A 14,204-nucleotide genomic window follows, 5' to 3' on the forward strand; every position below is an offset into this window, starting at 1 on the left:
GGCCTCGTACTAATGGATTTAATCTGTCCGTTTATATTGTAGAAATATGTTCCTTTCACAAATGATGTATGACAACTCCTGGCATGATATCTTTTTTGTTTTGAAGTTAGAAATTGACGCTTCATATTTAAGTTTTGAATCTTTTTTATATGATATTTTTTATTTATGTTTTAATTAGTTGTGTATCACATGATATTCATTTTTAAATTAAAAAATGAAAGTTCTATAATAAAATGATTGTGCCCGAAAAATTTAAAAAATTGATATTTATTCCATTTCTTTCAATAAAAAACAACTCAAATGAATGAATGATCCATTTCATTTGATAAAAAAACTTGAACCGAATAAGAGTCTTGAATCACCATTTAATTAATCACACTTTTCATTATCTTAACATTCCATCCGAACCTTCATTCCATTCATATAAAAATCTATTCCTGCTTACCAAACATAGTACTGAACTTTCTTTTCAAGTGAAAGTCAGCATCATAACATTTTCATTAATTTTAAGTGTCAAAAAATCTCTTAAATTTATATCTTTTCAAGTGAAAATTCACATGTTAATATTCTCATAAATTTTTAAGTGCTAAAATATTTCTTAAATTTAGAATACAGTTTTAATATTATCTTAAATATTATTTTATGAAATATTTGAATTAAATTTCCTAATATTATGAAATTAATTATCAATTAAGAAATGATTAAATTTTATAATATTAAATTCATGAACAACGAGAAAACAACTCATTAAGAGTTAACATGTACAACGAGAGTACAATTCTATAAAATTCAATATTTATTAAGAATTGAGAAGGACAAAGAAGGAACGTGAAATTAAAAAAATCATAATACAATTTTAGAATTTTTTTAATTCATTTTGTTTAAAAAAATAATTTTTATGAAATAATTTTATAAAATAAAAAAATATTACTCCTTCCGTCCCTTTTAGTTGTGATATTTCCTTTTATAGAAGTCAAAATTGACCAATTTTTTACCGAAAATTAAACATTACTCTTATATTATTTTAAAAAAACTAAAAATTATATATTAATGTAGATAAAATTTATTTTCCGGTAATGTAATTTTTTTATTTTGTTTAATTAATAAAATATTAATAAGACTGCTCCAAAATACGGTTTAATTACGGCTCGGTAATCCAGCCGGCACCTAATCCTCCCTCGTTGCTTGGACTTTTGATGCTGTAAAACTATGATTGGTCCGTGAGATAGCGATGAGTTTACCGAGATTATATATTCATCCCCCAAATTCAATCGCAACAACGAATATACTTTTATCATTTCTGATCAAATGGATAATCACGTCAACAAACACACAGATATCACATAATCCAATCCAAAATACACACACATAATCAAATTACACCAACAAACCCTAAGTAATCATCAGAAAACACAACAGATCGATAATCGGCGGCGCTGTATGAGAGATAACGGGGGAGAAGAGGCGAATCGAATCGATCGCTGAAAAATCAAACATGTCTGCCATAGTGTGTGGAAAAAGATCAAATTTTTTAGAAGACACGTCACCTACTTCCTCTTCCTCATCTCCTCCTGTTTCTAAGAGGATTTGTTTTTCTTCTTCTAACAATTCCCGATTGTCTCCGTCTCGAACTACTTCTTTCTTTGCCTCCTCTTTTTCTTCTCCTTTTGCTAATCCGTTTCGTTCCACTTCGCTTCACTTGGATAATCTCGCTGCTATCTTTCCTCATATGGATAAACAGGTTCCTTTTTTATGATTTGTTTCTTTCGATTCATTGATTCTTTCGGTTTTAGGTTTTTTAATTTTTGTTTGATTGATTGTGCTTTTACATTTTTACTTATGATGAGAAGTAGTTCTAATATATTTTGTAGAATGAATGCTTTGATTGATTCATTTGATTTTAGGTTTTGATAGATTTTAATTTTTGTTTTTGGGAAAATTTATTAATTGTGCTTCATGCCATGTTACAATATAACGTATGATTGAAAGTAGTTCTAATATTATTTTTGCTTGTTATATTTCTGAAAATCATTTAGACAGTATAGGTGATGGTCATTGTGATCGTTTTATAAGACATTAGGACCTCGTAAACAAATTTCAACAATGGCTTTCTAAACTGTAGGGCCGGCCCTGACTATAAGAGATTAGGTATGACGAAATTGGTGTAAATTGTAAATAATCAATTACCGTATATTTGTGTTGGGAACCCTTTTATGTTCATTGGATGGTGTATATATTTGATTTACATCTGACTGCATGATTGAGTCCGAAGTTAGTAGCCTTGTCCGGGTTTGTGTCTGGCCTTAAATTTGTTTTTCTTTTTCCATTACTCGCGTCCGTGTCCAACTTGAAGTAATTATTATATTTTTGTGTCCTCTTATTTTTCTGGTTTTTTGAACTCATTTCTTTTGAGTTTGGTGCATTTCGATCATCTTGCTGCTATCTTTTTCTGATGTGGACTAACAAGTTGATTTTATAGAATAAAATGCTTTGTTTCTGTGTTTGGATTGATTAATTGTTTCAATTATGAGTTTTAATTGATTGGACTTTTTTTGGGGAATTGATCAGTGGTGCTTCATCTGATGTTACTTTTTACTTATGACAGAAAGTTCTATTTTATTTGATGCTTAATTCATTTCTAAAATTAAATTACGAAGTAATAGGTTGGTCACTGTGATCATTTTAAGGGATTGACTATGACACACTGAGTGTAAATTGTAGATAATTAATTAACCATAGCTTTGTGTTATGAACCCTTGTTCGGGTTTAACACTGGTCTTTATTTAGCGGAATGTCCTCTAAAATCCTCCTTTTAAGTGTGGACATAGACTTGGCAATCGAACCTGATGAGTAATGGAACATTTAAAGACTATTGCTTAACGCCTAAAAACTTTCTAATTGACAAATAACCTGGCATTTTTTTTTGGTTTAGTATAAAATTATCAGTTTTTTTAGTTGGCTCAGGTGTTAATGTCCTTGCTAGTTCCACACTAATCACTTATTTGAAGTTTATCAACTATTTCCCGGTGCGAGTTTGATGAACAAGAGCTTCTTGTGAAAAAGTAACTGTTGCATTTCTTAGTGAATTTTTTTATGTTGGTTATAAATGGTCTCCACTGATTCCTTCAGAGGGTAGAGCTTTGTCTATATCATGTTTGGATACGGGTTTTCTAGTCCCTTCTGTTGTAGATTACAATTTCTTTTCCTGTCCACGGGTTATAGTGGTCTGGGATTTTATATATTGGTATATCTTTGTTGCCAAATATTATATTTTTGTACTCTTGGTCTTGCGCATATCTCTTTTCTTATCTGCTTTATTAGACAGTAATGTCCTACTAACCTTGGCATTGTATTAAATTGTAGCTTCTTGAGAGAGCACTTGAAGAATGCGGTGACGATTTGGATTCAGCTATTAAAAGTCTTACTGAACTACGTTTGGGATCAACAGTTAATAACTCTGATGCTGCACAGGAAGCAAATGTCCAAGTACAGCCTACAGGTGCAACTTAAAACCTTGGAAAACGTTTCAGTATTCTTAATTGTTTTTTTTGTCCTGATGTCATATTAATAAGTTTCCATTATTCTTAGCCTATGTACATGCTCGTTAGAAGGGTCATTTTTTGATAATTTTATTGAAGATGTGCGAAGTCGTTTAATCTTTTATCCTTTAATTATTGGTTTTTAATTTTTTATCTGTTACTTATGCCTATGCAAACCTGTATACCCAATTGTTGTTAATACTTATTATTATCAAAAAATTACTTTACAGGTTCCTGGTATCATAGGCTTCCATTAAGATATTCGTCCTAAACAAGCCAGTTGGTACTCACGATATGAAACGGTGATGCGGATCATAAAATAGTTAAATTAGTTGTTAATTACTTTATAATATTATTTAGATGTAAGTATGTTTTTATTAGTAACTATATTATCTATTTACAAATAGTATAGAGTATTGTTGTAAAATACTAACTATATTATAATAATAGCTGGATTAAATAAAAGGGGCAGAAAGGTGATAAAAGGAATGCAAGCAAAGGAGAGATTGTTGCTGGTGTATTCCTTTCATTCACAATTGCATGGCTTTTATAGGCAATGCAAGGAACAAGGCATTAATTGCATGTATGCAATTTCAAGTGCTAGTTCATAGCCCTACTATTACAAGCTCACAATACTGACCATGTGATAATCATATTATAACACTCCCCTTTGATTGTCACTATGGATCATAGATTGCCTCATTAAAACCTTGTCAAAGAAAAACTCAGTGGGATAAAAACTTTGTCGAAGGAAAAAGAGTACAATCTCCCCTTGGAAAAACTAATCATTCTTTGAAGTTTGTTGTAACAAATCTTTAAGTCGTCGCATTCCAATACTATGTCGCAACTTCCCAAATGTGAATTCGGTAATGATTTCGTGAATAAATCAGTAAGATTGTCGCATGATCGAATTTGTTGTATATCAATTTTTCCATTCTTTTGAAGTTCATGAGTGTAGAAGAATTTTGGTGAGATGTGCTTCGTCCTGTCTCCTTTGATATATCCTTCCCTGAGTTGATCAATGCATGCAGTGTTGTCCTCAAACATGACAGTAGGACTTCTTGTAATATCCGGTAATCCACATGATTCTTGAATATTTTTGATGATAGATCGCAACCAAACACATTCTCTACTGGCTTCATGAATTGCAATAAGTTCTGAGTGATTTGTTGAGGTTGCCACTATAGTTTGCTTCGTGGATTTCCAGGAAATGGCTGCATCACAATATGTAAATACATATCCATCAAAATGAGGATCTGACAAATATCCAGCATCTGCATATCCGATCAGCTGAGATGTTGAGTTTTTCGGGAAGAATAACCCAAAATCAACTGTTCCACGAAGATAACGAAATATATCCTTGATCCCATTCCAATGTCTGTTCATCGGAGCAGAGCTAAATCTAGCCAATAAATTCACAGCAAATGCAATATCTGGTCTTGTATTATTTGCAAGATACATAAGTGCACCAATTGCTCCAAGATATGGGATTTCAGGACCAAGAACCTCTTCACCATCTTCTCGTGGTCGAAATGGATCTTTATCGGGTTCTAAAGATCTAACCACCATTGGAGTAGTCAACGGATGAGATTTATCCATGTAAAATCTGTTCAAAACCTTTTCTGTGTATGTAGATTGGTGGAGGAAAATTCCCGATGACAAGTGCTCAACTTGTATACCAAGGCAATATTTTGTCCTTCCAAGATCTTTCATTTCAAACTCTGTCTTTAGATAGATGGCAGCTTCATCAACCTCTGTAGCTGTTCCTACAAGGTTTAAATCATCCACATATACAGCAATAATCACAAAACCATATTGTGATTTTTTGATAAAAACACATGGCGAAATTTGATTACTAATATACCCATTCTTTTGTAAATAACGACTAAGTCTGTTATACCACATACGATCAGATTGTTTCAGTCCATACAATGATCGTTGAAGTTTAATGGAGTATATATGACGAGGTTTCTTGAACTCATCCATTTTTAATCCTTCTGGGATTTTCATAAAAATTTCACTATCAAGTGAACCATACAGGTATGCAGTAACGACGTCCATAAGACGTGTTTCTAATTTTTCTTTAGATGCCATACCTAATATGAAACGAAAAGTAATTCCATCCATCACTGGCGAGTATGTCTCTTGATAATCAATGCCAGGCCTTTGAGAAAACCCTTGTGCTACAAGTCGGGCTTTATATCTCATAATTTCATTATTTTCATTCCGTTTTCTTATGAATACCCATTTATTCCCGACAGGGTTCACACCAATTGGTGTTTGGACAACTGGTCCAAATACTTCTCTTTTACGCAATGAATTTAACTCTGTTTGGATTGCGTCTTTCCATTTTGGCCAGCCTTTTCTTCGACGGCATTCATCCACACTTTGTGGTTCAGGATCAGAATTCATGTCGACATCCAATGCTGCGGAATACACAAATACGTCATCGATTATGGCTTTACTTCGATCCCATAATTTTATATCATGCACATAATTTATTGAAATTTCATGATTGTTTAATCCTGTATCTTCAGGGACTGAAATCTCTTCAGGAGATAATACCACTTCAGGGGTATTTGCTTCTTCTGGAGCATGTGCCACTTCAGGGGCAATTCTCTTTATTTTTCTTTTTCGTGGTGCAACATCTTTTGCACCGACCGGTCTATCACGCTTCAGGCGTGGCTTTGATTCTGTAACCAATTCTTTTGTATCTGATTTTTGAATTGGTATATCTGTTCTAGCTGGAGTATTTACTGCAGGTATATGAGATTTAGTTATATTTCTAGAATTATTGAATGCGTCAGGCATTTGGTTTGCGATATTTTGCATATGGATAATTCTTTTAACTTCAAGTTCGCATTGACCGGTACGTGGATCTAGAAAATATAATCCTGATGCATTCCATGTTAGGTCTGGATTAACTTTATTTGAATGTTTATATCCCCCTAATGGAGGAAACATAGACTCGTCAAAATGACAATCTGCATATCTTGCGGTAAATAAATCTCCGGTTAGAGGTTCCAGATATCTAATTATAGATGTGGAATCAAAACCAACGTAGATACCTACTCTTCTTTGAGCTCCCATCTTCGATCTTTGTGGTGGAGCAATCGGTACATATACAGCACTTCCGAAAATTTTGAAGTGAGAAATATTAGGAACTTGACCAAGTACCAGTTGTAGCGGAGAATGTTGGTTGTAGGAAGTTGGTCTAATCCTAATAATATTAGCAGCATGAAGTATTGCGTGACCCCAAATAGATGTAGGTAATTTTGCTTTCAATAACAGCGGTCTTGCAATAAGTTGGAGTCTTTTGATAAAGGACTCGGCTAACCCATTTTGTGTATGTACATGAGGAACTGGGTGTTCAACTGATATTCCTACATACATGCAATAGTCGACAAAGGTTGCAGATGTGAATTCACCGGCATTATCTAGACGAATTGACTTAATGCAATGATCTGAGAATTGAGCTCGTAATTTGATTATTTGGGCAAGTAATTTTGCAAAAGCATCATTACGAGTTGAGAGAAGACAAACATGAGACCATCTTGTTGAGGCATCAATTAATACCATGAAGTACCTAAATGGGCCAGATGATGGGTGTATGGGTCCACATATGTCGCCTTGGATTCTTTCTAGAAAAGTTGGACTTTCAAGCCGAACTTTAACAGGAGATGGTCGAGTAATCAATTTTCCTAATGAACATGCTGAACATGGAAGGTCATTGTTGGAAAAAACTTTAAAATCTTTAAGAGAATGACCATTAGAATTCTCTATAATACGACGCATCATAGAGACGCCAGGATGACCTAATCTTTCATGCCAAAGTGTAAAAGATTTTGGATCTATGAGTTTGGAAGCAATGACATTGTGTGACTCAATAGTTCTAATTTTCATCATATATAATCCCGAGGAAAGTGAGAAACTTTTCTAAGATTTTCTTGTTTCTAGGATTAGCGGAAGTAATAAGAAGATATTCTCTATTAGCCTCAGAGGTAGTTTCGATGTGAAAATTATTGAGTCGAATATCTTTAAAACTAAGAAGATTTCTAGTAGACTTACTAGAATATAATGCATTTGGAATGTGTATGTGGGTATCATTAGGTAGGACCAAACTAGCTTTTCCAAAACCTTCGATTATATTAGATATGCCGGTAATCGTTCTGACTTGAGCTTCAGTTTTGGTTATTTGGGTAAAATATTTTCGGTTCTGTAGAATCGTATGAGTTGTACCACAATCAGCAATGCATATATCTTCAGAATCCATTCTGTATATAATTAAGAAACATAATTTATTTGATAAGAACATACACACTACATAGTTCAAACAAAATAAAGCACACAATTCATACTACTATAGTAATTATATGAAACTAATCTTCAGCCTCCCATATGGGAGTTTCGCTAGGTTCATTCGGACCATTAATGCTTATTCCTCCAGTTGTAATTCTCGGAAAATCATCGCGAAATTTGTTTCTACCATTTTCTCTTTTGATTTTTGAGAAGATTGGTATAGCTTAACAAGATGATATGGGGTATGACAATTACGTGTCCAGTGCCCATCCATGCCGCACCTATAGCAAACATTTTCAGTTTTTCCTCCTCGCGGTGCCTTTCTTTTATTCTGTGATTCAGATTGCCACTTCCGGTGACCAGAGTTGTTATATGGACGAAAATGCCCGGGGCTCCGACCTCGTCCACGGTACCGCCCTTGGCCCCGTCCACCTCTATACCCTTTTCCACGTACATTCTGCTGGAATGAAATGTTATTTACTTCAGGTAATGGGGCAGATCCTGTTGGACGGGATTGATGATTCTTAATCACCAATTCATGATTCTGTTCAACAACGAGGAGAGTTGATAGAAGATCCCCGAACTTAGTGAATTTGCGCTCCCTGTACATCTCTGCTAAGTTGATATTGTTGGGGTGAAAAGTTGATAATGTTTTGTCGATTTTTCTTTTTTCCGTAACTTTCTCACCACACATAATAAGCCTAGAACTTATTTTGAACAAAGCAGAGCTATATGCTCGGACACTCTTAAAATCCTGAAGTCTTAAATTAGCCCAATCATTTTCAGCTGCAGGTAGATAACTAGTTTCTGGTGATCGAACCTGTCCTTTAGATTTTCCCATAAAATAAAAGGATTCTCGACGTCTAAGAACTCAGATTTTAAATCTTCATGCATGTGGTGTCGGAGAAAAATTATGGAGGTAAAGTTTTCTTCAGTCGTGGATTTATTTTCTGCCTTTATTGTATCGCTTAATTTCTTTGAACCCAAGTGCAACTTTACATCTTGTACCCATGATAAATAATTATCGCCAGAAATGTCCAAGGAAACGAACGACAAGCTTGTAATATTTGTCATACTAAATCTGAATTAACACGAAAATTATTAAATTTTAATTCATCAATGTAAATATTACATAAAATCCTACTTAATCGGGTGCGTTAACAAGTATGCAATAATCAATGTATATATATCATTATTATCATTGATAATATAAACAAATCTATATATAAAATGACAAATGGATTTTCACCCGCCATACGGACGTCTGCGTATGCAGGTGATCTCCGACCAATAATAAATTAAAGTGGACAATCCTGCATAAGTTAGTTATGGGCAAAGTTATTATCCGATAATTATGCAATTTATAAATTAAGGTTCCCACTATATTTCGGTATTACCCAAAATTAAATGGTACCGTAAAATAATTTTAATAGGCGGTGCTCCAGCATTTAAATTATTAGTAGAGGGTGTAACCACGTCTACTTCGGTCACATATATATATAAATTAGATGTAAAGGGTATAACCACGTCTACTCATATATATGCATATTTAAATTAAAATTATACCTTCAGGGTTTCGTGCTGATAACTTGTTGTAAAATACTAACTATATTATAACAATAGCTGGATTAAATAAAAGGGGCAGAAAGGCGATAAAAGGAATGCAAGCAAAGGAGAGATTGTTGCTGGTGTATTCCTTTCATTCACAATTGCATGGCTTTTATAGGCAATGCAAGGAACAAGGCATTAATTGCATGTATGCAATTTCAAGTGCTAGTTCATAGCCCTACTATTACAAGCTCACAATATTGACCATGTGATAATCATATTATAACAAGTATAAATATATGTGTGTATATATATATATATATGGTACTAGATAATCAATAGGTACTCCTTCCGTCCCACCCAATTCTTGACATTGGAAAGAATTGGGTTTAGGTACGGAGGTTAAGAAAAAGTGTAAATTAGTTATTAGTGGCGGAAAGTAAGAAAAATAAGTATAGTGGTGGGACCAAATTATATTTTATTTATAAAGTGGGTATAGTGGAGGAAAGTAGTGGATGTGGTTGATTTTTATATTATAAAATTTCACTACTATTGGTAAATTTTGGAATGTAAAGAATTGAGAGGAACATCAAAAAAAGGGAAGTGGAAAGAAATAGATGGGACGAAGGGAGTATGAGTTATTATTTAAAGGTTTTTTTCTTTTATCGTTGATTTTACTTGGTCTTCAAGTTTCTTGTTCACCAAGTCTTAGGAGTTAAATATAAACAATTGTAATCTCTTTTTATTGAATAGAGTTGATTAATATGAATTGAATATGCGAATTTTCGTGTTTTTCTGATTCTCTGTGGAGATAGGCCTTTATCCCTTGTTTTACCCTTCCCCCAACCCTTGTCCTACGTCAACCAGTTCTTGGAATTCTGATTCTATCTTCTTGAGAATCGTTCTTATAAGCCTAATAGTTTTAGTTACGATCTAAGCAATATATCTGGCCAAAGGAGTGCATACTCACACTGTCATACAACATGGCACATATTGTACAAGCAAGTATCCACTCTACCTAAGCAAGGAAGTTTGTAATCACATAAAGTCATAAACCATTCTTTCTTTTTGAAGTATACCAATTTAGTGAAATCAAATATATTGGTTCTTTTTGCTTTTTGGCATCTTGATGTATCAACCCTAGTAAGACAAGGTTTTGGTGTATTAGGAGTTCTCACTTGTATTTTTAAACCTAGAAATGTTTCCAATGTGCGGAATGAGCATCCACAACCACTTCTTGCATCTTGCATATGAAATTCAAAATCAAGCAATCTCTTCATAGTTTATCATATATGGCGCTGAAAAACAAAAGACATAACACCTAATTTAAAAAAGAAGGAGCTAATAGCGTGTTTGAAATGCATTTTTGAATTCGTGGTTCTGTCAAATGGATCGCACCACAATTCGGAATATAATATTTGGAGATGTATCATTTTTCAGAGAATGTAGTTACACAGACCCTTTTTTTTACAATGTGATTCAAGGGCAAAGCGAAGACGTTTATGATTTAAATACATCTCATGTAGAAATATAATTATTAAACATTTTTAACTTAAGAATTAAAGTAATTGATTTCCTTTGAAAATAAGAATGAGATGGGAACATGTTGCAAAAACAAAACAATGCGATAAGAAGTTGGATAGAAATATTAAAATACACAAAACAGTCGATAACTATATTTTAGTATGATTTAGATTCCATTATTGATTTTACTGCGAACATAAAATCCATTGGTTGTGCCTCATTATGAATAAAACTTGTGTACAGTTGCGGTAGCGGCAAATGGTGAGGAGTCGTGTGAGAATCCATCGACTACCCAAACCCCTCCAATGGATGGTGCAGACTGGGTAGAGCTTTTTGTTAGAGAGATGTTGAATGCCTCTAACATGGATGACGCCAGAAATCGTGCGTCAAGGGCACTTGAGTTCCTTGAGAAATCTATACGTGCTCGGGCAACTGCAGAGACGGCTCAGGGCCTGCAGCAGGTGATGGTTATTAATTATTTCTTTTTTGAATTATTTTCGCCCTTTTTAATTTAGATTGTATTGTGTAATGATTGTGTTTAAATGGCATATCTTCTAGGGTCTTTTGTTCTTCCTTTATATTTCCGTTACCCTGGCATACAGCAGACATAAGCGTTTTTGTTTTCTGGTTTTCCAATGATTTTATATGTGATGTTTTGTTTGATTTTGAAGTTTGGTTTCACATATTTAGGAAAATAATGTGCTGAAGGAACAACTTCAAGCCATGATCCAGGAGAACAATATTTTGAAGCGGGCAGTTTCAATACAACATGAGCGTCAAAAAGAGTTTGAAGATAAGAATCAGGAGTTGCATAACTTGAAGCAGATGGTGTCCCAGTACCAGGAGCAGTTGAGAACACTTGAGGTCCATTCTGTCTGCTTAAAAACTTTTGTTTTCTCTGTATGCATGATACAGTACTTGGATGAAGTAATGTTAGATCTAAATAAATCCATCAAAACATGTTGACTTGGGTTGGGATGAATGGACTTGGGAAGGAGTGGAATGAAAAGTAGTGAACAAATTTTATGTAGAACGGATGAAAAAGGGATGACTGAACAAAAGTGAGAGATTGTAAAATTTGTATGAAGAAGTTTGTAAAGAAAATGAGCAGGGAGGATAAAGGATTATTCCTCCTCATATTATTGGGTTTGAGATCTAGTTTTGATTGCTCGAGTATAGGACGATGGAGTGAAAACTATCAACTTTTACCCATAAAGTAAAACGAATTTTATTACATTTCCTTCTATTTCCATTCATTCCAACCAAAAACAACAATAGAGTTCACATATCACATAGCTTTACAAAGGTGGTGAAATGCTACCGTAGTGTTCTACTACAAGTACCAAGTAGTGCAAAAGGATTTCTCAACTTGTTTGAAGTAGTGGAAATCTTACTCTCGTCCGAGTGTGTATTTAAAAAACATGGTTGATGTGTTACAAGGAATATTCTGTTGTTGCCACAAAATGCTGTCATCATTATGTTTATTGGTGCTTTGTCAAAAGAAATTGTGGAATTTATTCTTTTTTGCGAATAGGAGCACCATATTGTATTATGATTTTACCTTTAAAAATGACGGTATTTAGTTTTTTTACTTTAACTTAAATTTTTAAATGTATGATTCATGAGTAAAACACTGAACTTGTTTGACTTTGTTTTATTGTTTGATGATCGCCAGGTTAACAATTATGCCTTGACGTTGCACCTCAAGCAAGCTCAACAAAGCAACTCCCTTCCAGGCCGTTTCCATCCTGATGTCTTTTAGAATATCTTTAACTTGTTCAGTATGGAGTTTGCTTTTGCTGGCGCAGATGGTCCAAGGTCAGCTGGTTAAAATACCCTTTATACCCACCTTGTTTCCCTTTTAAGCCATTTCTGGCTGTTGAATCTGACCTCAATAAGTGATTATTGTCACAAGTTCTATATTATTTGTATGAATGTTTGATGTTACATTTGGAGGTCAAAACTATTCCAAATTATTATTTTGTTTGTATATTTATTCGGTGTTGGATCTGTATTTTTATGTTTTTTCTTCCAGGCTTCTGCAATATTTTATCTCCCCTTTGTCCTTGGTTTATTATTAGAACTGCATGTAATTATTATTTCCGAATGACCTAATGTGGAGCTTAATTTAAAATCTTAGATTTAGAGTATTTCCGTATATATAGTAAAATCTCTCTACAATAGTAAAATCTCTCTACAGTAATATTGTTAGAATCGACAAAAAAATATTATTATAGAGGTTGTCAAATAAATTTTGAATTAAAAAAATTAATTGAAAACAATGTATTATATATCTTGATACATGAATTTAAAAGATATATTATAATTTTTTGAGATAAATTATGTAACATAATATCAAATACATATATTTTTTGAAACAAATTGACAAGAAGGTGATTATATGGGCACTAATGAATAATGATGCAATGTTAATCAAAACAATATAATATTAGAAAAAATATATTAAGTCATCTTTCATGTTTATTTATGTAAGAAGACCATATATTATCATTCTTTTTTAGAAAAAATAAATAAATCTTTTAACATTTTTAAAAAAATTCTTATTATGGTCGGTCGCTTTTCTGGGCCGGAATCGCCGGAATTTGGCTTTTGGTTTGAAGATTGAATCAGTGAATATATATATCTATCACACATATATATGTATATATATATATAATTTTTATTATTTTTATTCTTATATAGAGGAAAATTAATAAAGGAGGTACTTATAAAAAACATAATATTACAATATAGAAGTTATTCTTAATTATATCTGGCCCAACTTGGGACCGTAATTTTTTATTACAATAAGGAGATTATTCATGTGCAGAGGTTGTGCAGAGGTTCTACTGTAATAGCATAAATTTATAGAAAGAAAGTATATATTTTTAGGAGAAATTGTCTTGTTTGAAACAATCCAACATGGAAGCAAGTTGCAAAAACAGCACATGAGTTTGGTGGACTACTTCCAAATCTCATGAGCCCTTTCTGATATATAAACTACTACTGTTACTTAGCAAAAGGTAAAAAATGACAGTAGTATAACAGAAGATAGATCCATTCCAGATTTGCAGTACATAATTATGTTATCCTTTGCTATCTATTTCTATTTGTTGCACTTACTTTTTTGGGCACAATGGATGGGCAGCTTAGTTTATTTCATCCTCAAATGACCAATAGCAATGTCGCTTTTTTAATCTTATACTAATATTTGGGCAATTGGATCCGACCAATGATTGCTCCTATTTTACTATACTTGTGGGGAGTCTGGGTTAATTTTAGAATAAAATAAAA

General features: G+C 33.2%; 1 protein-coding gene across 1 annotated transcript; it reads left to right on the top strand.

Moving 5' to 3' along the window:
- Positions 1 to 1,243: 1,243 nt before the first annotated feature.
- LOC141720663 (uncharacterized) lies at positions 1,244 to 12,924 on the top strand. Its single transcript, XM_074523201.1, has 5 exons — positions 1,244 to 1,741; positions 3,364 to 3,499; positions 11,154 to 11,371; positions 11,601 to 11,774; positions 12,586 to 12,924. The coding sequence occupies exons 1-5, from the start codon at positions 1,496 to 1,498 to the stop codon at positions 12,670 to 12,672; spliced, it is 861 nt and encodes a 286-aa protein (XP_074379302.1). The 5' UTR covers positions 1,244 to 1,495; the 3' UTR covers positions 12,673 to 12,924.
- The last annotated feature ends 1,280 nt before the right edge of the window (positions 12,925 to 14,204 follow it).

The sequence above is a fragment of the Apium graveolens genome, chromosome 4 (genome assembly GCF_009905375.1).
Source record: "Apium graveolens cultivar Ventura chromosome 4, ASM990537v1, whole genome shotgun sequence".
In the NCBI taxonomy this organism is placed as follows: Eukaryota; Viridiplantae; Streptophyta; class Magnoliopsida; order Apiales; family Apiaceae; genus Apium; species Apium graveolens.